This window comes from Myotis davidii, unplaced genomic scaffold (assembly GCF_000327345.1).
Source record: "Myotis davidii unplaced genomic scaffold, ASM32734v1 scaffold94, whole genome shotgun sequence".
In the NCBI taxonomy this organism is placed as follows: domain Eukaryota; kingdom Metazoa; phylum Chordata; class Mammalia; order Chiroptera; family Vespertilionidae; genus Myotis; species Myotis davidii.
Window position 1 is genome coordinate 454,482 of NW_006285313.1, and position 14,701 is coordinate 469,182.

At 51.4% G+C, this 14,701-nt stretch overlaps 1 protein-coding gene across 1 annotated transcript in view; it reads right to left on the reverse strand.

Annotated features, from left to right (window-relative positions):
* The window catches only part of PRR5L (proline rich 5 like), a 74,753-nt gene that overhangs the window by 33,029 nt on the left and 27,023 nt on the right, over nucleotides 1-14,701 (reverse strand). The window contains exons 3-4 of the mRNA XM_015559012.1: nucleotides 11,802-12,090; nucleotides 10,217-10,297 (exon numbers count right to left, since the gene is read on the reverse strand). Of these exons, the coding sequence (XP_015414498.1) occupies nucleotides 10,217-10,297; nucleotides 11,802-11,965 (245 nt within the window). The 5' untranslated portion in view covers nucleotides 11,966-12,090. The remainder of the gene's footprint in view (nucleotides 1-10,216; nucleotides 10,298-11,801; nucleotides 12,091-14,701) is intronic.

Here is a 14,701-nt window from a genome sequence, read left to right on the forward strand (position 1 = left end):
CTCTCTCTAATCCCACCTCTCCCCTATCATTTGTCTGTAGATCGATCTGTTCTTATTCATCAAATTATGTTGATCATTATATCCCACATATGAGTGAGATCATGTGATATTTATCTTTCTCTGATAGGCTTATTTCGCTTAGCATAATGCTCTCCAGTTCCATGCTTGCTGTTGCAAATGGTAAAAGTTCCTCCTTTTTTATAGCAGCGTAGTATTCCATTGTGTAGATGTACCACAGTTTTTTAATCCACTCATCTGCTGATGGGCACTTAGGCTGTTTCCAAATCTTAGCTATTGTAAATCGTGCTGCTATGAACATAGGGGTGCCTATATCCTTTCTGATTGGCTCCTGGCACCTTCTTAAGAGTATCGCCAGACTAGCGATTAACCTGGTGTTAAGGACCCAGGTGAAGCTCACAAAGGGGGCCGCAGCATAGGGGCCAGACCACCCCCACAGAAGGTGGAATGAAATCGATGGGGGCAGAGCTCGGGGGAAGATGGTGGTGGAAGCAACATCCCAGCTTGCGCGGCTCCCACTCATCTCTTTCACACACGGGGCTTCCAGGTTGCATTTGAAAACAGGATCCTGCTGCCACCCACCAGCCGCAAGGAGAGGGAAGTGGGGGCCTGAGACGGTGGGAAGGGAACGCTTCTGTGGGACCCAGCCCCAAAGGGAAGCGGGGCATGAAGTTCGGGCAGAAGCCGACAGGACCACAACAAACAAACGAAAAATGGGGAACCGTTCACCGTCTGCATTATCTCATCCCCGGTCCCTCCCTGGCTGACCCGGTGAGACACCACCGCGGAGCACAGGGTTTCCTGTTGTTACACGACCCAACGTCTTGGCCCTCATGCCCTTGTCACCTCAGCTTCCCACTTCTGGGGCCTGAAGGTAAGGGAGGCGTGACCCGAGCTGGGGTCCGGTTGGGTGAGAGGCACAGGGTTGGCAGGATGGCAGGAGAGTGGGGAGCAGCAGAAACGAGGTAGAGAAATCCCTTTGATGCAAGCCATCGTCTCCCGTGTGCACCCAGAAAGACCCAAGGCAGCGACACCCCAAAGGAGGACGAGGCAGCGTGGAGGTAGGTCAGTCAGCACGAGTCAGGATACCTATCAGGTGCTCAATATCTCCGAGCCATTTGGCAATTAGGGGCCACCCCCAAGTGGCTAGACCCTCCGCGCTGATCCCTTGGCGGGATCCTGCGCGGCCTCCTCAGGGACCAGCAGGGGCCCCGGGAACCTGGGCCTGGCCTGTAGCAGGTCAGTACCTACCCAACCTGGTCGCTAACTGCCCCCCCTCGCCCCCCACAAATGATCCACCTCGCTTCTGCAGCAGGAAATGTTTCGAGCCGTAGCGCATGGAAACACCCCTTCCCTCCTTGGTCCACTGTGGGGCCCATCGGAGGCGGGTGAAATGCTAGTACCCCCACCCCTGTTTCTGCACCCCAGTGGGTGGCAGTGGGGACAGTGGAAAAGATGGAGAAAACAAAGAGCATTTCCTGAGCTCCAGGTTGTGGTGCTAGGAGATGCTGGCACTCGGCATCCCGAGCTCTCCCGCAGCCTCTCGGGGAGGAATGCATCCTCGCTGTGCAGGTGAGGGAGCAATGCTCAGGTCTTCCTACACGGGAAGATCCCAACTCACACTGAGGCAGCCTGAACTCCAGGCAGTGGCACCTCCCGTGCCCACAGGGGCAGGCGCCCGGGCACAAACAGTGGGGCTGCAGCCAACGCCTCTACAGCCAGCAGCCAGACGCTGGCTCCCGCTGACGGGTACCAGGCCAGACTGTGGATCCAGCATTGCCCTATATGAACGTCCCAGAGAGGCCTGGGTTTTTAGGGGAGATGTCTTTTTCTAAACACTGTGCAGGCCAAACAGCATCCAAGCCCACCCTGGAGGTTTCAGATTTACCACTTCCCTCTAACTATACATCCCGCCCCCAAAGTCAAGTCTATTTCTGAACCAGAGCAGACAAAAGGTGTCAACACACAGGCAGTCAGTCACCTGGGCCCAAATGAGAGAAGACCTTACTTACGCCCTCCCAAACCAGGGTCCAGGCTGGTGACCTCCCCAAGTCTGCTCTATGAACGCATCTATGTCCCAGCACGTCAGGCCGAAACCTGGGCAATGCCAGCTCTGTGTACTTCTTGCGGCCTACTTCCTGTGTTTTTAAGAATGCAGGAGGCTCAGGTTCAAATCCCAGCTCTGCTACTAACTGGCTATGCAACTCTGGGCAGGTCAATCCACTTCTCCATGCCTCGATTTCCCCATCTATAAGGCAAAGGATATAGGACCCGTCCCATATGGATGTGGTGAGTTTTAAAAGAGTAGCCATATCTAAAGTACGGCTCCTACCAAACGCTACACAAATGTCTGCAATTACCATCCCCTCACGGAACACCACCTCGCTGTCTATTCTCCCACCACCTCACTGTCTATTCTCCCGGGCTCTCCACCTTCCCATCTCCTCCCAGCCCTTCCCCAGCTGTGGGTCCCAGAGGCTCCCTCAGGGGGGACGGAAAAATCGGAGGTGGATGTCCCTTCGGGGGCTCAGCAGCCAACTGAGCTGAAGGAGGACGTTTCAACTCTGACCTGGTGACGATCGAGCACAGTTCCTGGAACCTCCTCTTTCCTTGAAAAGCTCCGGGGTTTCCTTCCTGACACCCCCTCCCCGCACGGACAGAAGCAGGGGGTTGGAGAGAGGAGGGAAATGTGCGTTTCCTGCCTCAGGCCAGCTGCAGATAACTCATCTCTGGTTTCCGGGAACCTCACCTCTGAGCATTTTTATTTCTGCAAAGAAACAATATCCCGCGAGAGGGAAGGAAGGGAGGGGAGGGCAGGGAAAGAAGGGCCGCAAGACAGTCTCCACAGGACTCCTACCTGCTCCTCCTTCCGATTTCAACTGCGGCATCGCTTTCTCCTAAATCTAATTATGCGCCCGTCCTCCGCACTTCCCCAGCCCTCTGCATTCGGCCATCACCCCACCTAGAGCATCGTATGATAACAGCCTGCTCAGTCCCTCTCACTCTGTGGTCGGCTCTCCAAGGACAAGAACCGCACACCTCCACGCTGCCCCAGAACCTAGCCGCCTACCTGGCAGACACTCCACAGATAGCCACTGAAGCCATGAATCAGAGAATTGATTACCCTCCCTCTCTACACACCCTCTCCAGCCAGTCCAAAAGGGAAAGCACTTTGAAGAACCTGTTTGCACAGATTTTTATAGGAAACCAGACAGAGAGCCCGCAGCTTGCTCACACGTCTCCAGTTCTGCGTGGTCACCTACAATCGGTAGAATGGTTGGCTGAAAAGACTGTTTCGGGAGAGCGTGCTCCGGTAGCGCAGAGCTCCTGAAACCCGCAGCTCTAACCTGACTCATCCCCACCACCAAAATGCAGCCGCCGCCGGCTGGAGGCGGGAGAAACCACATTGATGGCCCACAGAGAACTTAAGCCAAAAAGACACGCAGGACCCACCCAAGCCAGGGCAGACAGAAATTCAGGGCAGGCAGAGGGTAGGTCATGATGACTAGACTGTATATATTCTTTTTAAAAATATATATACTTTTGTTTATTTCAGAGAGGAAGGGAGAGGGAGAGAGAGGGAGGGGGAGAGAGAGAGAGAGAGAGAGAGAGAGAGAGAGACAGAGATCAATGATGAGAAAGAATCACTGATTGGCTGTCTCCAGCACACCTCCTATCAGGGATCAAGCCCACAACCCGGGAATGTGCCAGAATCAAACCTGGGACCCCTCAGTCCGCAGGCCGACGCTCTATCCACTGAGCCAACCCAGCCAGGGCGACCGTATCTATTCTGAAAGGTCACTTTTTCCTTGCCTTGAGGGATATGACATGAGTACACCCTGCTTCCTAAGGCAGTTTCAATAGAAAGTATTCAGAGTATGTTCTTCCCACCAACAGAGCACATGCCCTGACTTTTTTTTTTTAAATATATTTTATTAATTTTTTACAGAGAGGAAGGGAACGAGATAGAGAGTTAGAAACACCAATGAGAGAGAAACACCGATCAGCTGCCTCCTGCACATCTCCCACTGGAGATGTGCCCGCAACCCAGGCACACGCCCCTGACCAGAATCGAACCCGGGACCTTTCGGTCCACAGGCTGACGCTCTAACCACTGAGCCAAACCGGTTTCAGCCACGTGCCCTGACTTTTAATCTGGGGGAAATTTGCCACTTTATTGAGTGGGGCCATTCCCGATGAATTTGTTCTTATAGGGTCTTCTCATCCTTCTCTTGAGCTAACAACATGTTGTAGAATTTGACCATCTTCGGTCTCAAGTTCTCCCTCATAGCTGGCCCAAAGTCTACCTGCTAAAATGTACCCTGGGGTTCATTTCTGATGACATGTCTTAAAAGAAAGGACCAGCTGTTTGTAAGAACTGCACTTCAGGACCCATGACATAAAACTTCGCATTGGCTAATACAGGGTGGGGAAAAAGTAGGCTTATAGTTGTGAATACGCAAAACAGAATCTATTCCCGTGTTACTCTGTATTAATGGTTGTATTATTTGCCACACAAACAACTGCAAACCTACTTTTGCCTGGGAAACCTGAGATCCTGTATTTGAGGGAACTCAGGTTTTCCAGGAAGTATGCGAACTCCACAGTTAGAAAGACGGTCGGGCCAGCTGGGGTGACCCGGGGAAGCTGGTGGATGGAGGCTTTGACCTTGAGCTTGTACAGTCCAACAAGATTTACCACCGTTTGGCCTGAGTAGAATGGAGAACTGAGAGGGTCATTTCCTCTGTGCAAAGGAGACACAGCTGGCTCTCCGTGTAGGAACCGAGCCTCACCCAAATGCCAAATCCCGCACGTCCTTGGAGGAGCCTCTCAGGGTCTCTCTACTCAAAGCGGCTCCCTCCTCCAGCTGCTGGAGAAACCCATCGCCTTGCCCCTGGCATTTGTTGTGGCAGCCTGAGCAAACTAATACAGGCATCTCAGTCAGACAGGAGCTCGAATCCTGCTTCTACCTTTATGGCTGCATGACCTTGGACAAGGTATTTGGCTTTACTTATCCACAATTTTCTGGATAAACTGATGACAGTGGTTGCCTCGCAGGGCAGTGAGGAGCGTAAATGCCTTGCCCCGTGCTCCCACGCGTGGTATGCCCATCATTTATCACGTTAGTATGGCTAAATGTCCATGGCAACAGGATAATAATGGCTGAGGCTTATTATGCGCTGGACGCTGGATCAGTGACATGTTGAGCATTATCTCACTCCCCAACCACCCTGAGATTGATGTCATCATTGCCCCCATTACGTAAAAGAAAAAAAGAATCGCAGAAAAATGATGTGCTGGGCCCAAGGTTCTAATAGTGTGTCTAATCTTTAAAAAAAAAAAAGATTTCTTATTGATTTATAGAGAGAGAGGAAGGGAGGGACAGGAAGAGGAGAGGAACATCAATGTAAAAGAGAAACATCGATCTGTTGACTCCTGCACGCCCTTATTGGGGATCAAGCCCCAAACCTGGGCAATCAAATCGGCAACCTTTCTGAGCACAGGATGATGCCCAACCAACTGAACCACACTGGCCAAGGCCCAGCTAGTCCAATCTGGATCCCCTGTCTCTTTGAATCCAAAAGCTACTCTTTTAACAAGTGAAAAATATCCTGCCGAACCTGGCACAGGTCTTCTTGCACAGAGAACTGTCACAGTGGATTGAAAAGTGGCTTGAGAATAACTTACATTCTCTCCTCTCCTTCCACATCTTCTTCCCTGGGTTCCTACCATCCTATACCCCCCCACCCCCCGCCGCCCCCATGCACGCACCCCACCACCGGTCATGCCTCAACCTGTGGCGTTTCTGGATGTAGGCTGCCAACAGGTGTTCCAAAAGGAAAAAGAAGAGAAAAGGAAAAGCAAAACCCACTGTCGACGTGAACGTTAAGTAGAGAATATCGTGTCTCTTTTGGCGTTTTAATCGCTGAAAGAAGGGCCTTATCGCATTTCTGTGCAGGCACTTACAGATGTGGGCCATGTGCAGGTCAGCCCACTTCCTTCAACTTAGATGGCCAGGTCACATGGAGGCCTGGGGCGTGTTTCACGTTCTCAGTTAGACTCTGAGTTGTTCCCGTGATGTGAAAGCCCGTCTCCAGCCTAGCCACCCTCCCAGAGAAGGGCCAGGAGACAGACGGTTCAGAACATGGGTAACAGAAGCTCTGGTTTTTAACAGCTTTGACTCTGGGTTCAGTTCACATAGGAGCAAACCCCGACCATATGTATTGCCCATCAACCTGAAAATCGCTCAAAACAGAGAGGGGAGCATCCAGCAGCCCCCAAAACCCATCAGCGGTGTGTGTGTGTGTGTGTGTGTGTGTGTGTGTGTGTGTGTGTGTGATGCTCCTCAGAGGGTGTTGAGAACCACAGCACATGATGAGGGATGGGCTCACAGGCTCATGAAAGGGACCATGGCAGGAAGTTCAAGACCATCGCCTTAACCTTCTTCCAACCTAAAACCCCTCTCTCTGACACTACAATAGAGTGCAAAGAGCACAGGTGTTGCAATGAACTGAATTGTGTTCCCCTGGAAAATTCATATATCGAAGCCTTCCACCCACCCCCACCAACATGATGGTATTTGGAGATGGGCTCTTTGGGAGGTAATTGGGGTTAGATGAGGCCATGAGGGTGGGGCCCCATGGTGGGATTAGTGCCCTTCTAAGAAGGGACACCAGAGAGCGTGCTCTCTCCCCGCTGGTGTACATAAGAAAGAAGCCATGTGGACACAGCAAGATGTTGGTCAGAAAGAGCGCTCTCACTGGGAACCAAATCTGCCAGCATCTTGATTTCATACTTCCCACTTCTAAAAGAGTGAGAAATGTCTATTGTTTAAGCCATTCAGTCCATGGCATTTGTTATAGCAGCCTGAACAAACGAATACAGGCATCTAAGTCAGACAGGAGTTCGAATCCTGATTCTACCCTTCTGGCTGCATGACCTTGGACAAGGTATTTGGTTTTACTTATCCACAATTTTTGTGGATACACTACTGATGACTGTGGTTACCTCACAGGGCAGTGAGGAGAGTAAATGTGTTGATGGATGTGAAAGGTGCCTGGCTTTTCCAGGCTCCCTTCTTCTCCCTCAAGTGGCCTTGGGACTAGACCAGTGGTGGGCAAACTTTTTGACTCGAGGGCCACAATGGGTTCTTAAACTGGACCGGAGGGCCAGAACAAAAGCATGGATGGAGTGTTTGTGTGAACTAATATAAATTCAAAGTAAACATCATTACATAAAAGGGTACGGTCTTTTTTTTTTTTAGTTTTATTCATTTCAAACGGGCCGGATCCGGCCCACGGGCCGTAGTTTGTCCACGGCTGGACTAGACTCTGGGATGTGACACCCCCCGCCCCCACCACGTCCCCCACCCCATCAGCAATGCCTCTTCTATGCAGGCCACAGCTGACCTTATAAACAGGTAGCTGTTGGTCAAATTCAGCCCACAGATGTGTTTTGTTTGGCCTGCGCCAATGTTTGAGGAAATGTGGATTCGTTATCAACATTTAAAAGCCAGGAAATTTCACATAAAAATCCCAATTTCCTGTTCTTCTTGAGAAATAAGATGACAAGTCGCTGGACCTGTGTTCTGCCGGGGTAATCCCCTTCGCAGGGGGTGAGCTCTCGCCTCCCTGCACCAGGCCAGCCTCCCCCATGTCAAAGACCTGCTTGGCACCCGGAGGCTTCCGAGTTAGCAGCCCTGGGCTGGTGAATTCTGGCCAGGCCTCCACTTTTCCTGGCTGCCCACTGACAAAGGTTTTAAATACAATTTCAGGATCGGTCTCCCGAGGTGAGGAACAATTAGCGCATTCCTGAGTCACTGTTTTTATTTATGCTTCGATTGTGAGTTGAGGAACCCCCAGGAGAGGCCAGGGCCTGAGTTCTGAGAGGAAAACTGAGCTCCCATGCCTTGGGCTTGGCTGACCCAGCTCTGCCTCTGTCTTGGGGCCTGGGCTTCCTCCTCTGCGGGAGGAGGCCGTGCGCTAGATGCTATCTACGGACTCTTTCCATATTTGTGTAATTATGATGTGAAATTCAAGCCCCTGGGTAGAAATGTAACGCAACCCTGTTTACTTCTGAGCTGGAAAGGTTTTCAGGAAAGCAGGGCTCTTCAAACACCTCAACACAGATCTTGACTAAATGTAAACAGGACCTGAATAATGGCCTTGTTTATTGTTCTGCCCACTCCAGGGTGGGATCTTCTGCCTTCATGTCTGTACTTAACACAGCAGAGAGGAATGAACATCAGGGCATGAAAAGATCTGATATTTAACCTCCTGCCCCCAGGAGGCCCTGGGGCTCAGGGCCCTGCCCGCCTCCATGCCCTCACTTCCCACCACCACCTGACCTCTGGTGCTCCATGCACATGGGTCTTTACCCAGTTCCTTGCTCACTGCCACCACGGGACCTTTCACCTGCAGCTCCCACCACCTGGAGCCCTCTTCACCTAGTTAATTCCCACTGATGCCTCAGCTCACAGCACAAGCATCCCAGCACCATTCCTGGCCTCCTGGGCAGGATCGGGCTATGGGGACATATGCTTTCCTCACTCAGCTGTGTGGTAGCAGCTGTCACAGCTGCACTTCTACATTTTACAAGCGTGACTGGCTGACTAATGATTATCTCCCTGACAGACTATACATTCCAGGAGAGCAAGGTCCATGTCTGTCTTTGTTCACTGATGTCTCTCTAGTCCCTGGCCAGTAGGGAGGCACTCAAGTATTTGATGAATGTATGAATGTGTAGATGAATGAATGAAAGTTGACACTACCCTATTGGGACTCAAGTATTTGATGAATGTAGGAATGAGTAGATGAATGAATGAATGAATGAATGCTGACACTACTCCACTGGGAAAATTCTGGAAGACAATGAACTCCTCAAGGACCACGTCTTATTGAGGTTTGTATCCCCCAAACCTACCAGGAATGACAGTAACTGCTAACGATGTTAAGAACTACAAGGACTCACACACCCCAGACCTGGGTGGTGACAGGCCAGTGGCATCAGCCCCAAGGAGGAAGATGGCTTAGGTGTTCACTCCACTCCTTTTGTTAAGGGTAATGTGCCCAGTAAAAATGACTCCCTCGCAATTAAGGGCCCCAGTCCTGCCTGAAGAGCTCTGGGAAAACTGGACTTGCATGGCATTTTGGCCTTTAATTTCTTTTTGAATGAAGAAGCGATGCCCACAGGTGCCCAAGGCACAAAGGCGCCAAGATTCTGATGGCAGAGCTGAAGGGCAAGTGTAGCTGCCACTCAAGCCCTGGACCGGCCTCCCTAGACAGTGAGACAATGAAATCCCTTCCTTGCTGAAGTCCCATTTGTCAGATTTTTGCTCCTGACAGCAGCCTGTATTCTGATAGTAACAATTATGAAGTGAGGCCACACATGGGGAGAACAAGAAAGAATAAATGTCACCTCAACTACAACAACAGAAAGAGCAACAAGGACCAAGTACTTAGTGTGTTCCAACCGTGTTCTAACGGATAATTTGTGTAACAACTCACTCGAATCTACACATGAGTCCTATGGATGTAGACACGTTTTCTATCCCTGTTTCGCATAAGAGGAAACTGAGGCACAAAAAAGTCCATCATTCACTTAGTAAAAAGACCCGCAATAAAATCCCCAGCAGAGTGATTACAACTGCGTGGCATCTTGCCTAACATGGTGCCTGAAGGTTAAGCAGAGCACAGTCAGTGTTTATGGAACAGAAGACAGCTACCATCCATGAGCCCTCTACCCCTCCGCCACACACACACACACACACGCACACACACACACACACACACACACGCACACACACACTACATCCATGAACAAATGGATGGGCCCCTCTGGAGTAAAAGTCTAGACCAGGGGTCCTCAAACTTTTTAAACAGGGGGCCAGTTCACTGTCCCTCAGACCGTTGGAGGGCCAGACTATAGTTTAAAAAAAAACTGTGAACAAATTCTTATGCACACTGCACATATCTTATTTTGAAGTAAAAAAACAAAACGGGAACAAATACACTATTTGTATTTGCATGTGGCCCGCGGGCCATAGTTTGAGGACCCCTGACCTAGACCAATCAGGGTCTCAGAACTGAACAGCCATAAGAGGCACAAAGCCAGCAGAAGCAGCAATAAGAATCAAAAACTTAAGATAAGGCCCCAGGTGGGCTAGGGCCCTCTGCCCTCTGGCCGGGCCTGCGCGTACCTGATGTTTTCATTCAGTGCATAGAGCTCGTTGCCCTGCAGGCCTCCGCCTTTGAAAACGTTGATCACCGCGGTCTGCACGCTGCAGGGAAATAAATAGAAGCAAGTCTGGTTAGAGGATCTGCCCACAGCCATGTCAACAAACAGCTCGGGATGAAGGGGGCTGGAAGGGGAAAAAAACGCAGCATAAACAGGGCCACATTTTCATCCCCGGAGCCCATCATTTTCTGACCAGGGCCCTCGGAGAGGAAGGAAGACTGAAGTCATGAGGACCCCAAGGCAGCCCTCTCCTACCCCCACCCCCCCTGCTTTCTCCAGGCCAGCAGCCTTCCTCCTCTCTCACTGGCAGCCCTGCTGAGCCTGGAGGAACCTGATGGTGCTTTCTATAAGCAGCAGGGACCTGGGCCTGGGATTCCTTCTCCCAGGAGGCCCTGTCTTCAGAGGGCAGCCTGGGGCTCATGGGAAATGACCATTCCTTGTCTTACTTTTTCTAACAGTACTTTCCTTGGGAGAATCTCACTGGGGCCAGCCTCACTGCCCCTTCCGCTCCCATCCAAGTTAATCCCTTAAAGGGCCACAGTCAAGTCTCCACTCCACCTTCTCTGGGACCCCAAGAGTTCCCCAAGGAGCCGATTCCAAGGGTCCCAGGCCTTTTTTAAAGAACAAGGATCCAGTGAACAGCAAAACATTTCAGAGCCTCCGCTCTTTCGCCATCATAAGAGCCACGTTCACTGAGAAAATCCACAACTTCTGACCCCAAAGCAGTCAGTGATGCTTCCAGAGAATGCTGCCTTTAATTTATCCGGAGAGTAAGTGCAGAGATTTGAAAAATAGTGGCCACAGGAGTGCAAGACGGAGTATCGATGCTCTACTCTGCTTGGTGTGCAAAAGGTCGGCAAGACACCTTACAAAGACGCCCAGTGTCTCCAACCACCTCGGCAAATGGGTAGCAATTATTTGGAAACGTTAACAGCACAAAGGACTTGCTCTTTCTAGAGTTTAGACTTTCTACTCTAGATGGAGGGGTAGACATATTAATAAAATAAACAAAATAAAAAAGCCCAGTGTCTCCTCTCCCAGCCGCCTGCGGCTCACGTCACGTGATGGTCCCTTAGCTTTTCACAGATCTATGTCTTACCTTCCTACATAGTTCACAGATACACGTCTTACCTTCACACATAGTTCACGGATACGCGTCTTACCTTCACACATAGCTCACAGATACGCGTCTTACCTTCACACATAGGGAGAAGGTGACTTGAGTTTACTTAGATGGTCCCACCCGTGGGTCCTCTGAGTAAGGATGTGACAAATGAGCATCAACAGTCTTGTCAGTTCCCACCCCACTGCCCAGGGCTAGGTAACTGGCTCTGCTGGCCTGGAGGCCCCCCGGGGTCCACTCTGCCTCTGCTAAAACAAGGACAGCTCGGATACAGTCCCTGTAGGAAAGCATCCTCTCTTCGTCAATGGTCCCTGGAACCATGACCTTCTGACGCAGAGACCTCGGAAGCAGCAGAAGCCAAGCCCGGCCCTGGCCCTGCTCTGGCCCGGGCGGCCCCCACCCCACCCCTGGCCGCCGCCTCTACCTGTTCCAGGCCGAGTTGGAGCTCAGCTGCAGGGCCTGGCGGGTGGCTTGGAATCGGGGCAGGTCGCTGAGCACCGGGGAGCTCATGAAGCGCGGTCGGGGCCTGCGGAAGGAGCCCATCTTGTGGACCTCGGCGGGCAGGCTGGGGGCGAAGCCGCGGGTCATAAGTCCAGGTGAGGGGACGGCTTCTCCTCTGGTCCAGAAGGTTCCGACTGCCCACGGAAAGGGCTTCTCCCAGGGCGGCTGCCTGCAGGCTCGGGTTTTCTTAAAACCACAAATTTAGCCAACACCTGGAAAGAGAGGGCGGCGTTTATTGAGAACTCCTGGGCTGAGCAGACCACGTTTTGGAGGAAGTCAGCTGGGACTTTCGAGCCAAATGATCCTAAAAACAACTCCAAGACCCTTCCCCTCCCCCCCATAGCACCTCTACCCTGCGGGGTCCCATCCAGAAGTTTTAACAGGTCTGTTTTGGTTTAAACCAGCGGTTCTCAACCTGTGGGTCGCGACCCCTTTGGCAGTCAAACGACCCTTCCACAGGGGTCGCTAAGACCATCCTGCATATCAGATATTTACATTATGATTCATAACAGTAGTAACATTAAAGTTATGAAGCAGCAACAGAAATAATTTTATGGTTGGGTCACAACATGAGGAACTGTATTTAAAGGGCCAGAGGGTTGAGAACCACTGGTTTAAATAGTGTGATCACCCCACAGTAGGAAGGGAGTGAAGGGGGTCAGTTTGAGACCAACCAGACAGAAAAGTGATTTCTAGTTCAGCTAGTGTGGCTCAGTGGTTGAGCATCAACCGTGGAACCAGGAGGTCATGGTTCCATTCTTGGTCAGGGCACATGCCGGGGTTGCAGGCTCGATCCCCAGTGGGGGATGTGCAGGAGGCAGCCGATCAATGATTCTTTCTCATCATTGATGTCTCTATCTCTCTCTCCCTCTCCCTTCCTCTGTCTGAAATATATATATATATATGGCTAAGTGACCGTCCAACCGTCTGGCACCTATGGCATGCACTGACTACCGGGGGCAGATGCTCAATGCAGGAGCTGCCGAGCTGCAGTGACTTGGCAGTGGTGGTTCTCAGGTGATGCACCCCGAAACCAGAGAGGAGAGAGCCTAATTCCTCGCAGAGCCATGCAATTCCACCTTCGGCCGTGGGTTACTTGTTGCTGGGGCACTGTCAGCTGAATCTGGTTTACTGCACACTTGTGTTTGCATTCCACACCCTGTACGACAGCAACTTTGCAGATTGCCCTCTTGCACTCTGGGACCCCTCGGGGATGTCGGAGAGCTGGTTACGGCCCGACCCCTGCAGGCCAGGCCAAGGGACCCCACCTGCCAAAGGGAGCCCACTCACTCCACAGATGCCCTTGAGCTGTGGCGCCACCCCAGGTGCAGCCAGCTGGGGAGGGAACACAGGAAGTTGGCTCCAGGGCGTGTCCTGTCCATCTTGCCCAGTCCCATCCCGCTGGCCACCACCCTGGACCGCCTGCATTAGTCCCTGCACCGGAGCCAGTGCTGCGAGCCAGAGACCAGAGTGTGAGTTTTCTTTCTTTTTCTCCTCCTCAAAGGGCCCCTCACTCCAAACACGCCCTTTGAGCCACAACATTGCCCCAGGAATTTTAATTAATTTCCTTTCGATGTGCACGAATCAGTGCACCGGGTCACGAGTAAAAATATATTAAAGAAAGAAAGCGAAAAAAGAAACGTGATTTCAGCTCTGACTGGTTTGGCTCAGTGGATAGAGCATCGGCCTGCAGAATGAAACGTCGCAGGTTCGATTCCAGTCAAGGGCATGTACGTTGGTTGTGGGCTCATCCCCAGTAGGAGGTGTGCAGGAGGCAGCTGATCAATGTTTCTCTCTCATGGATGTTTCTAACTCTCTCTCTCTCTCCCTTCCTCTCTGTAAAAAATCAATAAAATATATTAAAAAAAAGAAAAAAAGAAACGTGATTTCTAAGCTGTGCTTGACTGTAGTTCCCTTGCAATGCCATCAAAGTTTAGGCACTGACTGGGTTTCTGCAGAGCCCCCAGAGGTTGCATTAAAAGATAGCTTTAAAAAATGCCTTGGGGAGAACACAACAGCTCCTTGTCCTGGCACTGAAAGCCTTCCAAGGGATGCCCTCACCGTGCCAGCCCATGTGCAGTGCTCAGGATTTCCTGAAGTATCACTCAGTGTCTCTTCACTCGGGCACATCTCCCACCATCCCTGACCTGCCGCTCATTCATTCATCCCAGCAGAACAGATTTATTATGTGTTTACCACCACCAGGAGCTGTAGGGCATCCAAAGATTTCCAGTCTCCTGCCACTCCACCCCATTCTCAGAATGAGAAGATTTATCAATGAATGCTGGGGGAGTCATCATACACATGCTCACATTTCAGAGGCTCTCCGTAACCCCACAGGTGCCACCAGAATTTGGAAAGATCTATACAAATCAATGAATGAGGCAAAGAAGCCCTAAAACCACAGTCACCCCCTCAGATCCTGACACTGGCTGGCTTAAGGAGTCAACTTGCCCAGTAAAGGCCACACTATTAAAAGAGGGTCCATTTCCCAGCCCCTCTTTAAATGGGCCTGCTAAGTGCAATTCCTCTGTGTCATCACAGGATATTAACGCCCTTTACGAGAATCTTAAACTTGGGGTGATGGAAGCGCCTCCCCTTCAGTGGCAGCTGTACGGGCAAGTAGAAAAGTGAGCTGGATGGATTCCTCCACGTGTCCACCTTCCGGCTGCCTGTCAAGACGGCCACTTCCCCAGGAGGCTGCATGACACCAGGAGTCCCCCTCCACTTCCCACCTGGTGTCCCCCAGGCCTCCCACGCCAAGCCATGGGCAGCCCCATCCACACAGATGACCCTTTTCCATAATTTTCAGCCCAAAGGGAC